Below are 19,299 nucleotides of genomic sequence, written 5' to 3'. Positions count from 1 at the left end.
GGCAAGTGACTTTCCATCTCTGGGCCTCAGGAGGTTGGGCAGGGCCAGGCCAAGACTGAAATCCTGAGTGGAGGAATGGTGGAGGAAGGGCAAAGCACCTGATACCCTCAACCCTCATCTCTCCCAACCACACTCATTCCAAATTCTTGCTCTGGGGGTTCCAATCTACGGGCAGGTCACGGTGTGGGAGGAGGAGGCTCCACTTCAGGGAGGATTCAGAGCTCCACAGAGTATACCTGGGGCAAAAGGAGCCTGGGCGGGGGGCCAGGACCAGGATGGTTCCGGGACTCTCTCCCTCACCCCGGACTCCTCCCCAGAGCCTGGGGCTCAGCAACTCGCATGACCGGGCGCTGGTGAAGCGGAAGTTGAAGGAGCTGGCAGCGGCTGCTGAGAAGGAGCGCAAGGCCCAGGAGAAGGCTGCGCGGCAGCGGGAGAAGCTCCGGCGCAGAGAGCAGGAGGCCAAAAAGAGCTAGGGGAGCGTGCACAGGCACTGGTGCCCGGCAGGGGCGGCCGCTGGCTCAGCGGGCACAGGCCTTACCAGGGAGGCTGGGCCTGGGCGCCGCGCTTGGGCTAGCCTGGTCCCACGCTCTTGGGGGGACACACCCTCTCTCACCCTGTCACTTGGTCTGGACCCAGAGCCCCCAGAAAGGGAGACCCCAGGGAGAGGGGCTAGTAATAAATCCCATTTTGAGGACTTGTTTGGCACAGAGTTCCTGGGGGAGGAGCAGATGAAGGGGAGAGGGCAGAGAGGCCAGGGCTGAGGCAAGTCTGGGAGCCTGGGTCAGGCTGTCCCACTGCCCTCAGGCCATCATGGGGCAGGGGTGGAGGGGAGCTAGGAGGCCAGCCTGCCTGCTTGCCTGCCAGAGGCCCTGAGATGATGGCTGGACCCCAAGGCCCAGAGCTAGGCTGGGCATTTTGGCAGGAGCAGGAGTTGGGGCTACACCTCTCCACTCTCCCAGGCAGCTGTGTGGTGGGAGAGCTCGGTCCTGCTCCCCAGAGAGGCCAGGGGGCGCTGCAGCAAGTCGCACTCAGGGTAGATCCTCAGCCAAACTCCAACAGGAGAGCAGAGAAAGCGGCCTGGGATCAGTGCAGTCTTCGCCAGGACTCGAGAAGGGAGGATGCACACCCCCTTCTCCCTCTCCCCTCCTCTGTCCTGTGGGTCCCGGGGGTGAGATGATATCCACACAGGTCTGCTTCTCGGGGTCCACTCAAGACCTGGTCTTTGACCCAGCCAGGACCCCCTTCGCTTCCTGCTGCTTCCTCAGAGGGCACCTGAGCCCTCTTTGGGAGCTGAGCAAACAGGAGCTGATGGGGACAGAGGATACCACTCCCACCAGCCAAGGCCTAGGAGCTGCCGACCTGGTCAACCCTCACCCCAGCCAGGCAAAGAGGCAAAATCTGGGGGTCCCTGGCAGCTGCCAGATTGGAAAGGTTCATCAGCCCTCCCCTATCTGCCCCCGACATTGTCAGGGAATCAGTGGGCTCAGAACCAGCAGGCAGTGCAAGCTCTGTTTCACTGGGCCACACTGAGGGCTGGGGCCAGATCCCTGGATGGGGGTGGAGTCTACCAGCAGCCTGGGGACAGCATGTGTCCTTTTTAGGAAATGTCCTTGGAGGAAGTGTCCATGTGTGGCGCTGGTCAGCAGCTAGCCCTGCTTCCAGGACACTGGTCAGAGTTACCAATGGGGCCAGGGGGCTCCTGGTTAGAACCCCCTCCAGCTCCTCCCATCTGCCCAGAGCGGCAGATGGCACCAATGCATGCTGGCTCCCTCATTCCTGCCAGGGGCCGAGGCTGACGGCCAGCACCCTGTACCTGGGACTCAGCCCTTATCCCCCCTCTGCAATCTGTGCTGGGAGAGGGGCTTCAGAGGGAAACAGATACGAGGACACTGGCACCATCTGGGCCTGGTGGCGGGGCCATGGGAGGTTGGGAGGCACCCACGTCCTTAAAGCCATCAGTAGCTATAGTGGGTGCCCACCTGCATGTGAAGGGGAGGCAGTTCTCAATTTATTTCAATAAATACTTATGATGTGCCAGTGACCAGAACTTCTATCTGCTCCAGTTGTTGGGTTGGCCTGACTGTGCTAGGCCCTGAGTGTGGTGAGACAACAGGTCTGTCACCAGGTGCTGGACCATCCAGCGTTCTGAACAGATGGCTTTGCCCAGTGTTTTACTCACGGTCCTGAGCTGGGCCGGACATCCCGAGTGCATTGTGTGGTGGTCACAGGGCACTGCAGTGCATGTGTGTGTGCGCCCCCCCCCACCCCAGGGATGCAGCCAGGCCAGTCTCAGTCAGTTTCCTCTTTACTGGGGCTGTGGGTGTCACTGCCACAGCCACTGGGAGGGACACAACACACAGCTTTAACCCCTGTGTGCTAAGGGGAAGGGTGGGGACATTCAGGGTTATAAAACTAGCTATATACACAGAGGTCCTAGGGAGAAAGCCACCCTGAGCACACGTGTCTGGGCGCAGTGGGGGCTGGGGGCTGGGGCTCAGGCAGGACGGACTGGGCTTGCAGAGGGTGGGTGGGCAGGAGCATGTGAGGACATGCTGGGAGGTCTCGGGAGGTGGCACAAACATTTCCAAGGCTGCTGCAGGGCCTCGAGCAGCTTCTGGGCGGCAACCTCTGGGTCTAATAAGGTTCCTCCACTTTAGGGGTGGACCCTGTTAGAACCACCCCTCCCCCACCAACCTTGACCTTAAAGCCCCAAGTGGAGGGAGAGGCTGCAGGACAAGCCTCCTTCCCCACTCATGGGTGCAACCCCTTTCCCCACTCAGTCCCCAGGTCTGGAGGGCACCCTGCCTCTTCCTAACACTTCAACAGGCCAAGGCCACGGTGCCTTTGTGGGCTGGGGAGAGTAAGGCCAACAGGGCATCCACTTGGAAGGCCTAGGCTGTGGAGGGTGTGGACCCCTGGCAGAAAAGTGACAGCCCTGACCTCAGAGAGGAGGACTGCCATGGGAAAATGTCTCTGGGATACCCCATCAGGGTGGAGACATCCCCAACCCTCAGGCATCACCCACAGAGATGGGGAGGCCACCGAGGGGTCTCCACGGAGATGGACTGGCACTTAGGGACCATCACAGATATCACCACAGTGACTTCCATAGAGACGGAGCCTGGTCATCAGGGAGAACCCACCCCCTGCTCCCCCAGGAAGATGGGGAGGGGCACCGCGGTGGCTGGTCCGTCCTCTCAGGCGCAGATGCACGTGGCCCTTAGCTGACGCGGTACGTGGACGTGTTCTTGGGCTCAGTGCTGGGCACACACCAGTCACCGGCCTCCTGGATGGTCTGGTAGTGGCGCCAGGCTGACTTGTTGTAGACGGGCAGGCGCTCCACTGAGTCCGTGGACAGGGCCTGGGGAGTGCCAGGGTCAGCCCCCTCCCCGGCAGACCACCCTCACCCCAAGCTCAGCAGCAGCCCAGTTGCCAGACCTGGGGGCCTGGAAAGATCCACGAAAGGTGGCCCCTCCTGTGTCCCACCCCTGCCCATTCCAGAAAGCAGCTCCCTTGAAGGGAGAGAGAGGGAGGGAGAAGGGGACGAGGCTGGGCTTCGTGACCCTGAGCAAGTCACCGACTCCAGGCCTCAGTCTTCTCCTCTGAGCTGAATGACAAGACCTAGGGTGTCCCCTTCCTTCTGGGTCTAACAAGTTGAGGGTCCCCAGCACAGGGGTCTTAATCATGGACCACAGACTCCCCTAAAGCTGTGTCTCTCTGGGGGTTGAGGGTTCTTCAGGTTAAGGGACTGTAGCTTTGCTTGGATTCCCAGGGTCTGCGGCTGGGGAAGGACTGGAAGGATGGGAAGGAAAGCTCACAGCCGGCCAAGCCAGCCCAGTTCCCACCAGCAAACCTCTTCTCCAGCTGGGCTCTGCAGGCCGGGCCCTCACCTTGAGATAGATGACAGCGTCGGTCCCAAAGCCTTCCATGGAGAAGAGCTGCAGGTCTCCCTGGAAATACTTGGCGTAGAGGCGGGAAATGGGGAGCCCGTAGCCAAAGCCAGCCTGCAGCGGGGCACGAAGGCAGAGAGGATGAGGAGGCTGGCAGGGGCCTCCTGGACCTGCAGGGACTGATGCAGGGAGGGAAGGGTGTGGAGCTGGGGTCACACAGTGGGTGAGGGGAGGGGGAGTCCCAGAGCTGGAGAAGGGAGGGGACATGCAGGAGGGGACACTGAGGTAAGAAATGGGTGTGGGATGAATGAGGGAATCTTGAATACAGGAAGGAGGCTTGGGCAGGGAGAGGAGTTCCACTCCAGGGCCAGGAGGTTGGCGCAGGCCCCATGGCTCCTTAGAGTCTCAAGTTCTCTAGCAGGGGGTGCTGGCAAGTTGGACAACACCAAGAGAAAGGTAGAAATTGGGGGTTGGGGCTACAGGGGAGAGGGAAGGGGGGGAAAGGTGACAGAGAGACATCCGACAGGTGAGATGTGTGCAGACGGGAGATGCAGGAGGTGCGGGCCCCAGACTCAAGACAGGTGACTGTCACCAATGGCCTCACAGGGGCTGAGTGAGCCTGGAGATAAGGAAGTGAGTGAGGAGGAGAGAGGCCTCTCAGGAGGTGGGAGGGGTTGGGGTACAGCCATCTCACCAACGGGGTCCCCCCGGTGCCAGGCTGCGGGGTGGGTGCTGTGGAGTACATATAGCTGAAGAGTCGCTCGATCTTCCTCAAGGGAACACCCCCACCTCGGTCACTCATCTGGGAGAGATGGGGCATGTCAGAGATTCTCTACAGCTCAGTTTCCCCACCCCACCCACCCCTGACCCTCTCATGGTTTTCCCCGCCCCCAGGATCTGCCCACCATGTAGGAGAGAAGGAGAGCCTGTCTCTTGGCAGGAGGGAAGCCCCCACTACTGCTCCCTGGTCCCCAAGGTCAAGGGTCACATACCTTGATGGACAGATCTTCCTCGCCCAAGGCCACCATGACCTTGATGGGTGGGAGAACGAGGCTGGACTCATGGCTTTCCACAGTCGCCCGCATAGCATTCTGCGGAGGGGCAGAGGTAAGAGATGCATGGGAGGAGCCAGCCATACCCGTGGTCCCCGCAAAGCGTGGCTCCCAGCCTCCTCACCTTGAAGAGCTCAAAGAGCATGTGATAGAGGTGGGAGGGGACGTAGACCATGTGAATCGGCTGTTTGGAGTTGGCTGCTGCAGGGAAAGTCAAGACCGAGGGTCAGGAAACTGTCAGGTCAGCACTCAACCACCTTACCCAAAGGAGGCACTCCCTTCCCCAGAGTTCTAACTGGGTACATGGCTGTCCAGCGAGAGACTAAATCCCCAGGCCTCCCTTGAGCTGGGGTAGCTGGTGACTCACAGAAGTGATGTGTTTAAGTTTTTTTTTTTGAGACAGAGTTTCACTCTTTTTGCCCAGGCTGGAGTGCAGTGGTGTGATCTCAGTCCACTGCAACCTCCGCCTCCGAGGTTCAAGCTATTCTTCTGCCTCAGCCTTCAGAGTAGCTGGGATTATAGGCACCCGCCACCATGCCCGGCTAATTTTGGGCCCTGCTTTCCATACCCTTGTTCTCTTCCTTCAGGCTAGAACTGAGACGGGGGTAGGGAGCCAGCCCTGACCTCCCCAGCCAGAGGCTGGCAAGAGGGAAACCTCCCTCTTTTTTTTTTTTCTTTGAGATGGAGTCTCGCTCTGTCGCCCAGGCTGGAGTGCAGTGGCATGATCTCGGCTCACTGTGACCTCCGCCTCCCAGGTTCAAGCGATTCTTCTGCCTCAGCCTCCCAGGTAGCTGGGATGACAGGCATGTACCACCATGCCCAGCTAATTTTTCTATTTTTATTAGAGAGAGGGTTTCACTGAGTTGGCCAGGCTAGTCTTGAACTCCTGACCTCGTGATCCACCCACCTCGGCCTCCAAAAGTGCTGGGATTACAGGCGTCAGCCACTGTGCCCAGTCAGAAACCTCCCTCTTAAGTAAGCCACTGGTATTGGGGTTCTAGGAAAGCAGCCAAGCTGATATGCCCCTCCCCCATCCCTGTTGAGTTACCCCATTTTATTTCCTTCCTGTCACTGTCATGATCTGATATGGTCTTGTTTATTTACTTGTTAATTGGCTAAAGGCTCCATTCCCCAATCTCCCTAGCACCAAAAATGTAAGCTCCATGAGAACAGGGACCCTTCCCGTCTTGTTTACTGTTTCATTCATTCATTCATTCAATTTCTTATTTTTTTAAGATGAAGTCTCACTCTGTCACCCAGGCTGGAGTACAGTGGTATGATCTCATGCAGCCTCAGCTTCCTGGATTCAAGTGATTTTCCTGTCTCAGCCTCCCAAGTAGCTGGGATTATAGGCACGTGCCATCATACCCAGCTAATTTTTATATTTTTAGTAGAGACAGGGTTTCAACACGTTTCCCAGGCTCGTCTCGAACTCCTGACCTCAAGTGATTGGCCTGCCTTGGCCTCCCAAAGTGCTGAAATTACAGGTGTGAGCCACTGTGCCCAGCCCAAATTATCAAATGAATTAATAATACAATCAAAACTCTGCTTCTCCCCTGTCTAGAAAACAATCATCTCCTGACTCCCCATCTCACCTTGCCCTGCCGTGTCCCCAGCCCTCAGACAGACACACACACAGCCCAGGTCACTCACCATTGATCTCCTCGATCTCCAGGTCAGGTGAGGCCATGTAATACTTGTCACACAGGAGCTTAGCCATGTCATAGGCATCTGAGAGAAGACGGGGCCATTCAGGGCAGGAGTGGCCCACCCAGCAGGCAGTCCTCTCAACAATGACACTGGGCACCACTAGCATTAAACCCATGGCACCACTCACTGAGGAACAAGTCACCCTCTTGCCAGGTAAACTTGGAGGGGTCCCTGGGGCTTCTCTGCGGGCCAGGCACCATGGGAATGGCTCACCTTTGATTACCTCAGAGACGTTGCAGTTGGGGTCGATGCTGCCAATGTGTTTGGGGTGGGCTGGGTTGGTGCTTCCGTCAAAGATGAGGGCTGCAAGCGGGAAGGGAGGGTGCTATTGGCTGGGTGGCGGCCTGCCCCAGCGCTCCCTCTTCCCTGGGGCTCTCCTCCTCTCTCTACTTCCACCTGGGATGCCTCTGTAGGCTCCAGTCCTAAAGCTGCCTCACTCCCCTGCTTCTCTCTTCCCTGGGCCCTGACCCCTCCACCCCAGCTCAGGCCATTTTTAAACCTTTGTGTCAGACTCTTGCAAGCCTGAAATATACGTCTTTTCAGAGGCCTCTCCCCACATCACATCTCCACATTAGATTTATTCTTTTCTTTGACTATAACATTATAAGATAACTCTTACCACCTTGCTTTCAAAATTATTTGAGCATGAGGAACTTGTTTAATTTACGACTGGCTACGACTTCTCAACAATCATAGTGAATCTTCCTGGAATAAGAAACTCTAAACGACAAATCGTTTTTGAACGTAATGAGAGTGTTTATGAAAACTAAATTAAACATTTTTTAAACTATGTGACATAACTTTACATTTTGCAAACATTAAAAACAAAAATGTTTTTGAAATGGAAATAAATGAAAAAGAAACATTTTATTTTTCCATTTTGGAGCCAGTAACTCTGAAGTTACTGGAGTAACTATTCAAAGACTCCTTTTGTGGGGTTCTGAATAGCGGCCTAGGTCCCCTCAGCAGCCCAGCCCTGGGGCCCTGCACTATGCACCCCCACACCCCCCTGCACCCCCGCACCCCCACCGCAGCCCCTGCACCCCCCTGCAGCCCCTGCACCCCTCCTGCAGACCCCACACCCCTCCTGCAGCCCCCACACCCCCCTGCACCCCCCTGCAGCCCCTGTACCCCCTGCAGCCCCCGCACCCCTCCTGCAGCCCCCGCAACCCCCTGCACCCCCTGTACCCCCCCTGCAGCCCCCGCACCCCCTGCAACCCCCGCACCCTCCCTGCAGCCTCCGCACCCCTCCTGCAGCCCCCGCACCCCTCCTGCAGCCCCCGCACCCCCTGCACCCCCCCTGCAGCCCCTGCACCCGGCACCCACTGTGCTGGTTGATGAGCATGCGGATGGAGATGCGGCTGAGGTAGAAGCGGTCCAGGAAGTACTGGATGTTCTGGTTGGAGACGGGGTCATCGCCGTAAGTGTCCTTGTACTCAAGCACACCTTGTGCCATGGTGGGTACCACGTCATTGTGCCGGTTCCGGATGGTGACCAGGGCATCTGTGAACCTGTAAGGCAGGGCAGGTGTTCACATGGGGACACCCCCAGACTTTCCTCTGCTTCTGACGCCCCTCTCCATGGTGTCCTCACTCTGTCTACCCTTCCCAATCCCATGGACTATCAGTGCCCTCCCTGCTCCTCCCAAAGCCCACTCTGATCTCCCAGCTGCCTGCCTGGCAGGCTTCCCACTTGAAAGGCTGGAGTTCTCATCCTCCCCAGGGCAAGGCCTGGGTCTTGCCCACCGGGCTCAGGGAACAGTGAGAATAAAGCCCATCTCTCTCCCATCAAATTTGGGGCTCCCTGAAGCAGTCTGTCTCCCCTCTTAGACTGGATGTTCCTGAAGGCAGGGGTCTTTTCTTCCATCCTGCTGTACTCCTAACCCAGGGGCTGCAACCCCAGATATCCCTGGTGGACATCTGCCTTCCTGCCCCACCCACGGCCCCCACTCACTGGTTCAGGGTGCGATGGTCCTCGGGGTCCTTGTCCAGGAACTCCATGATGTCCAGGAGACTCTGGACATACCTGTGCGGGGGGCGGGAGGGACACAGCCTCAGCTCAGGTGGCCAGACCCTCCCCACCCACTTCGGCTGGGCCTCGCTCTTGTCCTGCTCCTACGCGGGCCCCACACAGCTGCCGACAAGCCGCCTCACTATTTTTCTCCATCCATTTCATTTGTATGTAAGTCTCCCTGACAACCCAGTCAGTTATGCAATAAAAACTCAAATTGCTGGTCCCCCGTTTAGCACCTTTGCTTTGGGATCCTAGAATAGTCCTCTTGGAAGGGGCTTGGAGATGCTCCCATCCAAGAGGCCTCACAGATCAGGAGACGGAGGCTGAAACGGGCAGTGGGGAGACTGGACCTAGCGCCCGCAGTGGGAGAAGGCAGGGAGGTCTATGAACCTTTCTGAGCCCCAGCGTGGAAACAGCTGATGTTTCTTCCCCAAGGGTGCTGTTGCATCCAGTAGGGCACAACTGCAGAGGGGCCAGCACAGGGCCTCCCAGAGTGACCCCGACAAAGGGGCCAGCACAGGGCCTCCCAGAGTGACCCCGACAGAGGGGACAGGGTCTCCCACAGTGACTCCCAAGCTGGGGTGCTCTGGGCCAGGCACCTGCCTAGGCAATTATATTCTAAAATGGCAGGTGGGAAGGACCCAAAGTGAGGTGGGTGTGCCTGGCTCTGTCCCCAGGTGGGGCTGGGGGCCATGGAGAGTCCAGAGATGCTCACTGCACTCCAAAAGGCCAGGTAGGAGTGGTTGCCGCCCCGCCGCCCTCCCATCCACAGGCCTGGTGGGGAGGCCGGTTTTCCCTGAACTACGAGAAGAGCTTCATGCTCTAATAGGAGCATCAAGAAGCCCTGAACTTGGCTGGGCATGGTGGTTCATGCCTGTAATCCCAGCACTTTGGGAGGCCGAGGCAGGTGGATCACCTGAGGTCAAGAGTTCAAGACCAGCCTGGCCAACATGGTGAAACTCTGTCTCTAATAAAAATGCAAAAATTGGCCGGGTGTGATGGTGCACACCTGTAATCCCAGCTACTCCGGAGGCTGAGGCAGGAGAATCGCTTGAACTCTGGAGGCAAAGGTTGCAGTAAGCTGAGATCGCTCTACTGCACTCCAGTCTAGGTGACAGAGCCAGACTGTCTCAAAAAAAAAAAAAAAAAAGCAGCAGCAGCCCTGAACTCAGGGACAGGAGCAGGCCAGCTTCTGCAAGGGAGTCAGGCCCACCTGTGGTGGCAGATGGTACCAAGCTGGAGCCACTGTGCCCCATGCCCTGGGGAGGCACGACCTATTTCCCTGCTAACATGCCCAGTCTGTGGCTTGTTCCTCTGGGGAAGGCAGGAAGAGCTGAGCCTCTCTCTGGCAGAAACACTTATAACCAGGAGGCACTGAGGGCTGCCTAGAGCCTGGCAGTGGCAAGGGCCCTGGGGGCCCAACAGTGTTTCTAAAAAAAGCCCCACCACGCGAGGACTCGTTCCCATGTCCACAGTGCTCTGATCTTCGCTGTAACCTGTAACAGGCACGACAGGCGGGAATCAGCCCCATGCACAGCCTCCCCAGGGAGGGAGAACAGCTCCACAGCTGGTAAGTGGGATGATGAAGCCCCCCGAGTCTCCAGCGCTCTTGCCACTCCAGGGTGTTGATTCTGCTCAACTCTCACCTCCACACTTCTGTTCACAGTGCCCTCTGCCAGGAATGCCCTTCCCCTTACACCTAGTGAAGCTGCCCTTCCCTCTTTTGCCTGACAGAGAAAGTGAAAGAAGGAGCTCTGGATCAAGATCTGGCTCTTCAAGCACTTGGAGCTCTGTGGCCCTGGGCAAGTCGCGGAACCTCTCTGTGCCTGAGTTTGCTCATTGGGAAAATGGGGATTGTTACACTTACCTATTACTGCTCTGTGGCAAGATTCCACGTGATGATCAGCGCAGTGCCTAGCACGGAGTGAGCACTCTCTAAATGCTTGCTCTTATTATGGCTGGTGGCTCAAACGTCATTAACAGTTGAGTGCATCCTCTGAGCCGCCGGGTGGCATCTGACACTCGCCCACTGCTTGTAGGCTCTGAACCACAGCATGTTTGTGCCCCCTATGCCCCAGGGAACTGCCCCCTGCCACAGGAATGGGGCTTCTGCTCAGGCCCAGAGCTCCCCACCGCCCTCCCTACCCAGGGCTCTGAACAGAGCCAGATAGGAGGGGCTGTGGCTGCCAATTGGGCTGGGGGCCCAGACAGCAGAAAAGATCAGCCTTCCTCTCAGATCCCATCGCTCACCCTGCCACCCCAGCAGACAACAGGTGGCACTCCTGAGACCTCACCTGTCTCCCTGGAGAATAACGTACTGACCACTAATGCTCACCTGTGCCAACTCCCGCACAGCGTCTCTCATCTGCCAACAGCCTTGATGAGCATAAGGTAGCTCCCTCTTTTTGCAGACAATGAGATCAGCACTGAGAGGAAAGGTGATATGCCCCAGGCCGCAGAGTCAGCAGCAGGCGAGGATTCAAACCCAGCTCTCTCAGACTCCAAGTCTATACCACGTGGGAAACCGCCAACACTGGCCCTGACGGTGATGCCGCTGCTGATGGTGATGGTGGCATTTACTGGGTACCAATGGCCAGGGCTCCATCCTGTGCCTCCCTCCTGCCTTATTTTAACCTCCACAAGAACTCTAGGGGTGGGCGCTACTGCTGGACCCATTTTACAGATGAGGACGTTAACACGCAGAGCTGAGATTCTCTCTCCCAGGCCTATGTGGCTCCAAATCCCTTGTTCCCTAAACGGACCCAGGATAGACCTTCATGCTCATCCAATTCTTAGAGGAGAGAGAGCCCGTAAGCAGGCAGGGCTAGGGGCAGGTGGGGAAAGGAAGGGAAGGAGACCCACTGCAGAGTAGGGCCTAGGACCCCTTCCCAAGACCCAGGGGGCAGGTGAGGATGGAGTGGGTGGGAGCTGGGATGCTCAGCCACTTCCTGACTGTGCTGGGTAGGGGTGGGCAGGGTCAAAGTCCCAGTTTCAAGTAGATAGAGTGCCCTGGCGGCTGGCACCACCCCTTTTGTGGCTGCTAAACAACCCTAGAGGGCAGAAATGGGGCCTGGTCACGTGGCCACTGAAGTGGAGCAAAGGGTACCAGCATGGAGTGACCGCAGGCAGCGCCTGCCAGCCTTCCTCACAGGGCTAGGGTTCCTCCAGGGCAGGGGCCCAGGATACACTTGGAATGGAACGGAGAGGATGAGGATTTTCCCAGAGGGCCCTGGCCTTGCCCTGAAGCCCCTCAGGGGCCTGGGGCACCAAATATCACCCTTGGGTCAGTTGTTGGTCCTAAGAAGAGAGATTGGGGCTGAGTGGCACTGCCTCTGGGCTGCCCACCCCTTGCAGGCCAGAGAGAGAACTGGGCTTAGAAGGGAGGCTGAAAGCAGTGGAGCAACGGCAGGCAGGCACCGAGGGGTGGGACAGGCATTGCCCTACTCCTCCCCGTGAACTGGGGGAGGCTGGCATCTCTGGGCGTGCTGACCTCTGCAGTAATCAAGGCCCCAGGACTCCCTTGATGAGATCTGGAGCTCCCAAGCCCAGCCCAAGGTAACGTGGAAGTCCACCCAAACCCTGCTTTCCAGGGCTCCGGAGCCAGTCCCGAGCCCAGGCTTCGGAGGGAGGAAGCGGGGAGGCAGGCACAAGTGAGGGGGCTTGCTCAGAGTGTGGGGCTGAGAATGGGCGGAGGGGATGGGAGGAGAGGGTAAGTGGGTGTGGGAGGAGAGCCCTGCAGGGCTGTGTGGGAGCAGAGGGGGTGCCGAGCCAGCGGGGGGCTGTGTGTGTAAGTGTGCATGTGGCATGTGCAGGCCTATGGGTATGTGTGCACCATGCGCTGGTATCCACAGCTGCTGGGGAGCAGGGTGTGAACAAGGCAAAGGCTGGGGAGGAGGGGTGCTTGCTGCAACTGGGGAGAGGTGACGGTGTCCTGCACCCGGAGTCTCTGAGCCAGACAGGCTTGGGCTCTGCTGCTGATTGTACCCTAAAGGGGCCACCGAGTCCCTCAGGTCCCCATCTGCAAATGGGGTTCACAGGAGTAAGCACCTTGTGGGCCTGGGTGTTCAGAAAAGGAGAGGCTCCCTCGAGCACACGTGCAGTAAGTGCTCGGTTCTGCTCCGGTCATGCAAGGAGCGGCTAATTCGGATTCCGTGAGCTCGGTTGGCCATAGCAGGTCCTGGGCACTCAAGCCACACCCTCTGTGGTTGTTATTCTTCTCAAGGGCAAGGACTGGCTCCACAGCTTGGGGGTGAGGATTCCCCACAGGCAGGGCTTGGGGTCCGCATACCTTGCTGACAGGCAAGGGAGGTTTGTGGGAAAGTGGGGCCATTCGCCTCCCACCTGCAGCCCCCACAAAGACCCTGTTAGTGACACCGTGACTCACTGTCATCTGATTCTGCTCTGAGGCTCCTGCTTAACCCTGTGTTTTTGAGAGGAGCCAGGGTTGTCCCTTTCTGTCTACAACAACACTGGCTGTCCATGATCTTGTAAAGTGAGTTCTGCTCTCCCACAGACTGGCACCGTGAACTGAAATCTCTGACTCCACGTGGCTGCCCAGGGTGCAGGCTCCCTCCTCCTTTCCCTTCAAGAATCCAGTCTCCAAAGCCAACAGCTGGGCTCCAATCCCAACTCTACCACCTACTTCCTGAGTGATCTCAGACAAGTTTCTTTACCTCTCTGAACCTCAATTTTTCATCTAGAAAATGGGGGTGATAGCAAGGACTACCTCATAAGGTTGTAAAGATTGAATGAGTTAATATGCATAGACACTTAGGACAGCTTCTGGGACACAGCAAGCCTTTGGGGGTGTTTGCTTTTATCACCATCATGATTTATTACTACCTTGCCTAAGAAACCACACCACAATGACATCATCTGTGGGCTGGAGGTGCTGCTGGCCGGCAGCTTGGGAACATGGCCTGGGGACATGGCTTGGGGACATGGCTTGTGTTGGTAGAGTTCTGCATGCTTTTCACATCTAGCACTGGCCTTTGACCCTTACAAACACAATGGATCCCCGTTTTACAGATGAGGAAGCTGAGGCTCAGAGATGCCACGTGGCTTGCCCAAGATGAAGCTTCAAAGTCATGCATGCCGAGGCCAAACCGGGGGCTTTCCCTCCCAGGCCAGTCTCCACCAAAACAGGGGCCTCGATCGCAAGTCTGTCCAGGTGAAATAACGCATCAGGTTTATGTATAACCAGGCAGCCTCAGCATGCCCACAGTGACTCTGCCTCCAACCTCTCCCCAGCTGAGTAGAAACTCCATTTCTATGACTACATATGAACCATGACTGCTAGTAACTGTTTCTGCCCAGGGCTCTTGTGTTTTCCAGAAAGGAGGGTTTGCTCCTTACTCATCAGACTCAGGCTAAAAGCCCTCTTGCCGAGCTCCCTGGTAACATCTCTCCCTCCTCTCATGCACCTAGATCCTGCCCACCTCTACCACCTCCATCATTCCAGCTGGCAGGCCGTTTCTCCTGGACAAAGAGATCTCCACTCTCTCACAGGCAGCCACCTCAACCCTGTTGGGAAGTCCTTCTTGTCCTCACACTTCAGTTTCTCCTGCTGCAGCCAATGCCCATTCCCTCTGGAAAGATTCTTGGCAGGCCGTCTCTTCAGGGTGTTGGGATGCTTTAGCAATCCCGTGGCCTGCTCTCCTCTAACCCGAATCTTTCATTGAGGAAGTGATGTCTCTTGTCTAACTTCATTCCCTCCCACTGGTACTTGACATTACTTGCAAGTTTTGTGGAAGAATAAGTCAGGCCAACCCCTTATCTGTGTCACTGATTTTCAGGAAGGGACTCTGCAGGGGCCCCTGTGGGAGTCATGGGAAGCTCAGCAGCCCTGTGCCCTCCTCCTGCATCCCTCAGCTCTCCCAGGAACACACTGTCCAGGGAGGGGTCTGAGAAGTCCTGTCCTGGAGTCAGGGAGCAGGTGGAGAGGCAGCCAGGTCAGGCGGCCGGATAGAGCCGGAGGAGGGCCAGGGAATACAGATGGCGCCTTCTGTCCCTTCCTACCACTCCACACCACCCACGGTGGGAAGTGTTGGTTGGCTCAGAGGTCCTGGACCTCTGAGAGGCTGGGCACAGGAAGGGGTGACCTGGTTGGGCTACACGAATATCGGGCTCTGAGACTCACTCCTCCACCCCTTTTCACAGCCCACACTCACAGCACAATCTCCAGAAAGTAAGTTCTCGGCCACCCCAGTCAGGCCCCTTCCTGTCTCCACACCTTTGCCCAAGAATTCCTTTAGCGTTGAATGCACTTCCCTTCCTTCTAGTTCTGAGCTTGCCTTGGTACCCTGTAAGGTTCAGTGACAAGTCACCTCCTCTGCATGTCCACGGCAACAGCCCACAACTTGTCATTCAACCAGCATTCATTGTGCACCCAGTACAACCCGGCCCTGTGTGTACAACACTGCCCCTCACCGTATCTCATTTAATTAGAACACGCCCCACATACACAGTTCTGTGCAAAGAAGGCAATGCTGGAAAGGCACCGACACATCTGATGAAACCTGAACTGGGTTCGGTTAGCGGGTGGAGGGCAGTGGTTAGCATTTTCTTCTATCTACTATTTTGCGTTTTCCAAGTGTAAAGTGAACCTGTTATACTTCCACAATGAGGGAAGAAAAATACCCAATGTTCTTTTAAAATAATGTTTGGGGCCAGGCGCAGTGGCTCACGCCTGTAATCCCAGAACTTTGGGAGGCCGAGGCGGGCAGATCACGAGGTCAAGAGATCGAGATGATCCTGACCAACATGGTGAAACCCCGTCTCTACTAAAATACAAAAATTAGCTGGGCATGGTGGTGCATGCCTGTAGTCCCAGCTACTCGGGAGGCTGAGGCAGGAGAATCATTTGAACCCAGGAGGCAGAGGTGCAGTGAGCCGAGATTGCGCCACTGCACTCCTGCCTGGTGACAGAGCGACACTCCGTCTCAAAAAAAAAAAAAAAGTTTGGATTCTTAATTTAAATAAAACAATTCTTGGGCAGCTCCCGGCTTCTAGCACTATGCTGTGCTCAGTTCACCTGCCTAGGCGAGCCCTTCAAGATCACACGCTCCCTGAGGGCAGGTGCTGTGATTTCCCATGGCTTTGGGCCCAGAGTACATGTGGCACCTGCTTCTGAGTCTACAAGGAAACCTCAGCCATACCACACGGCAAGTCCAGAAGAACTAGCAGAAGATTTCCACACAGGTGCTACCAAAGTCAGTGAGGATTAGCCATTTACATGCCCAGTGACAGGGGACACCCTTGTTTATTTTTCATGTGACTGGCCTTTGGCTAATATTATCCAGTTACTTAACTTGAGTTCTTGAGTGAACTCTGATGAGCCTTTCCCTCTGTTCCTGCTGCAATGCGCAAGCAACTTTTGGTCTTTGCCCCTCCAAAGCTCTTCGGGAAGGTACTGTGCCATCCTGTGTGTGTCTGAGTATTTTCCAACATCCAAAACACTCTGTGTCACAGCTTGGGTTATGTAATTTATTTGAAAACTTGCTTCTTGTTTCTGTTTCCCAAAAAGTTATCCCAAATAAATATTCCCTAGCAGCTGCTGGAGTTCCAGGACTGGGCTGGTGGCTAATGCTGACATCAGCCTGACTTGGGGTTTTGGCTGTGAAAACCATGCTTTTTTCCCAGTGGATCCTGGGTTTCCAGAGAAAGGAGGGTGGTAAGAAGAGGGCTAGACACAGAGGAGACTAGGAGCTTGACCTCAGTCCCTGCTGTGGCCTCGGATTCCCGTGGGACCCTAGGCAACCCCAAGCCTCTTGGGGCCTCAGTGTCTCCTGCCTGCCCCCACCCCACCCTCAAGGCTGCTAGAGATTCCACCCCCCGAGCCCAAGGACGCTGGCGATGGAGAGGGAAGTGCAGGGACTGAGCAGGGGTCTCACCAGCTCTGCACCAGCTGCACGGAGGGGGTGCTGAGCACCCGGTCGGGAAGCAGGTTGATCTCTTTCATGATGTTAGCCAGGCGCACAGGCAACTCCTGCCTGAGGAAGGTGAAGGAGGTTTTCTCACAGGCATTGCTGGATCCTGGCAGGAGAAAGAGGGGTGAGCCACAGAGACACGAGCCACAAAAGCCAAAGGATGTGTCGGCCAGGTCAGCTACACCCTTCATTACTAGGGGTTCAGAGAGGAAGTGACCTGTCCACAGGCACACAGCAAGGCTCCCCGTCCCCCGCAGGGTTCAAACACCTATACCCCGTGCCTGACACTGCAAGGGGTAGCATGTTCTCCTGATCCCCAGCTGAACCCTGCTTGCCTTAACCACAGTGGACAGGGCCACTCCTGGGCCCATTAGGAGCTGCCTCTGGCCTCAATCACCTCACTTCTCTTTCCTCTCCTCCCTCACTTTGGGGGCTGATCCCAGGGGGCAAAGGAGCCTGGGTTCTGGCTGAGGGAGCTATGGCTAGACCACCACGGCAGGGTCCCAACGTTGTCTCTGGCCAGGCCGCCTCACCCAGCCTGGTCTGAATGCCCACGTGGGGCTGCTTTGTCTTAATGCCCATCTGTGAGGCAAATGGGGCCTGAGAACAGGAGTCCAAATGCCTCGGCCCTTGTCTGGCATCCAGATGGAGAGGGTGGGGGACAGAATAAGGCCTTGGCCCAGGGTCAGGGGACCAGGGTTCCAGTCCATCCAGACTCTGCTTCTAACTCTGCCACCAGGGCATGGTACTACAAGTTGACCAGACTCTACTGTGAGCCCCCCACAGCTGTGACGTTTCTGTAATTAGGGTGCAGTTTGTGGGGACAGCTGTTGGGGGCTAGGAGTGGGCCCAAGAGGCTTTCCTACATGGGGGAGGCTCAAGACTCAGACAGGGCAGGGGCGCAGGCAGACGAATCCTGAGGAACAGGTGCCCTATGTCTCAGCTCCACCTCCCTGCTCTCGTTGACGCAGCTGCAACCCAAGCCAGGCACTATCAACTCAACTCTTTCGAGACTCCCCCCCCACCCCCAGTCCCCAGCTGGCACCATGGAAATACCGCGTAGACACACAGGGCCCACACATTGCCCATTTAGGCCGCCAGGTTGGCACAGCCTCCCTCTTGCCCCAGGGCCACCCCCAAAATGCTGGTGGTGGGCGATCCTGACCTAGCAGCCCTGGGGCAGCCAAGGGAGGTACAGGTGGCTTGAATCCACGTCACGGTGCGTGGGGCCCCTGTCCGAATGGGGACAGGCTGCCAGGCCGGAACAGATTTGATCTTCAAGTGTCCTTGCCCACTGGGGCAGGTGGGGTCCAGCTCCTTCCGTGGGTGGATGTCTACCAGTCAGGGCGCTCTCTCTCACTGGCATCTTCTTCTGAAAGAGCCCCCTTCCCCAACTGCCCCTGGCTTTATCTCACCCTCTGCCCAGGGGTGCCTGACCCTTCATGCCCAGTTCAGGTCTCTTTACAGATGGCTGCACCTCTGAACTCTGCCTCCTCACTCCCAACGGCAGACCCCCGGTTTCCTCTGGTGGGAGGAGGGGCCCCTACCCCTCCAGTCATCAAGGACAACTCCCATTAACCCTTCCGCGTTTGGATACCACCCTACTCCCTTCCTGCAGTAACATCACAGCTTTACTGCCCCTTACTCTTCAAGACCCCTCATGAAGCCCAGGAAGAAACCTCGGGACCCTCCTTGAGAATGCTCCCCATTCCCATCAACAGCCCAGTCGAGAGGTCTCGGCCAGTCCCTGCTTCCCCGTTAACTCTTTCCTGCCTGTACCCTTCCAAACAACCCTTCTCTGTCCATCGAGGCCTCCCTTCTCCTCTGTCCCCCTAGCCCCCGACTGCCCCTCCCAGCGCCCCGCGGGCCTCCGCTGCCCGCCGCCTCCCGCCCACTCCGTACCGAAGTCCAGAAACTGCTTCATGGACAGCGGGGACGGGGAGAACTTGCTGAAGTGCTCGATGTACTTGGGCGCCCCTACCAGGGACGCATTCTTCAGCAGCGCCCAGACCCAGCGCATGGCTGCGGCGGCCGCGGCAAGGGCTCGGGTTGTGGTCCCCGCGCGGGCTGCGTCTGCGCTCCGTTCGGCCCAGCCCGGCCCAGCAGCGCGGTTCGGCCACCTCCTCCCTACCCTTGTCCTGGCGGGCACTCCAAGGCCCAGCCAATCGGCTCGTCGCGGCGCCTCGACGTCGCCAATGGCCACTCACAAACAACTCCGGGAGAGCCAATAGCCTTCCGTCCCGACACGTGGCTTCCCTCCGGGTCCGCCCCCTTAACCCACCCTTTGCCGGGAGGGCCTGTTGTTTTGGGGAGGCCGCGCAGAGATCCCACCTCCCCTGGGTTCACTCCTCCCTTTCCTCCCCGGGGCGAAGCCCGGATCAACCCCTTCCTTCCCGGAGCCCCGACAGCCCCTTCGCTTCCTCTTCCACGCCTGCCTTTCCCTCGCTTCCCCCTCGCATCTCCTTCACCTGCCGGTTCCGCTTAACCCTTCCTTTCCGGAATTGTCTAGGTAGCTTTCAACCGATTCATTTCCTGCAACCCAAAGGTACCTGTTTCACCTGTCATGATCTTTACCTGTCCTCCCTTAACGGGTCTTGTGGATTCCCAGTCCGGATGACAGTGACCCAGACTGCGAATATTTGCAAAATTCGGAACCAGGGTGCAAGCCTATACGAATCCGTCCCATATATGTGCAGCCCACCCGCT

The 19,299-nt window shown here is 57.3% G+C and overlaps 2 protein-coding genes across 6 annotated transcripts in view; one reads left to right on the top strand and one right to left on the bottom strand.

Annotated features, from left to right (window-relative positions):
* The window catches only part of SAMD14 (sterile alpha motif domain containing 14), an 18,134-nt gene extending 16,087 nt beyond the window's left edge, over positions 1-2,047 (top strand). For all 3 annotated transcript variants that reach the window (XM_021666807.2, XM_064367516.1, XM_021666808.2), the window contains one exon: positions 318-2,047. In XM_021666807.2, the coding sequence (XP_021522482.2) occupies positions 318-473 (156 nt within the window). In that variant the 3' untranslated portion in view covers positions 474-2,047. The remainder of the gene's footprint in view (positions 1-317) is intronic.
* On the bottom strand, positions 1,987-19,299 carry PDK2 (pyruvate dehydrogenase kinase 2). 3 transcript variants are annotated; one of them, XM_064367517.1, is made up of 11 exons: positions 19,168-19,299; positions 16,558-16,699; positions 8,606-8,677; positions 7,979-8,163; positions 6,866-6,955; positions 6,596-6,673; positions 5,067-5,143; positions 4,883-4,981; positions 4,585-4,692; positions 3,891-4,004; positions 1,987-3,361 (listed from the first exon to the last, which is right to left on the bottom strand). In XM_064367517.1, exons 2-11 carry the CDS (start codon positions 16,623-16,625, stop codon positions 3,221-3,223), a joined length of 1,032 nt encoding a protein of 343 aa, XP_064223587.1. In that variant the 5' UTR covers positions 16,626-16,699; positions 19,168-19,299; the 3' UTR covers positions 1,987-3,220. The 3 variants fall into 3 exon arrangements, with proteins under 3 accessions (XP_064223587.1, XP_064223589.1, XP_064223588.1); XM_064367519.1 differs by lacking the exon at positions 19,168-19,299 and adding an exon at positions 18,496-18,667; XM_064367518.1 differs by lacking the exon at positions 19,168-19,299 and adding an exon at positions 17,759-18,347.

This window comes from Aotus nancymaae, unplaced genomic scaffold (assembly GCF_030222135.1).
Source record: "Aotus nancymaae isolate 86718 unplaced genomic scaffold, 86718_ANA_hifiasm-v0.15.2.pri h1tg000072l, whole genome shotgun sequence".
Classification (NCBI taxonomy): Eukaryota; Metazoa; Chordata; class Mammalia; order Primates; family Aotidae; genus Aotus; species Aotus nancymaae.
The sequence above is the reverse complement of the archived record's forward strand: the minus strand, read 5'-3'. Positions and strand labels throughout refer to the sequence as shown.

What these genes read in the sequence shown, in the direction of transcription:
- PDK2 (XM_064367519.1), bottom strand. Translation starts at nt 18,613, where the DNA reads ATGCGCTGGGTCTGGGCGCTGCTGAAGAATGCGTCCCTGGTAGGGGCG. An exon ending in GGAGATCGAGGAGATCAATG is followed by an intron (nt 5,144 to 6,595) that starts GTGAGTGACCTG and finishes CTTTCCCTGCAG; the next exon opens with CAGCCAACTCCAAACAGCCG. An exon ending in ACGCTGTCATCTATCTCAAG is followed by an intron (nt 3,362 to 3,890) that starts GTGAGGGCCCGG and finishes GGCACTCCCCAG; the next exon opens with GCCCTGTCCACGGACTCAGT.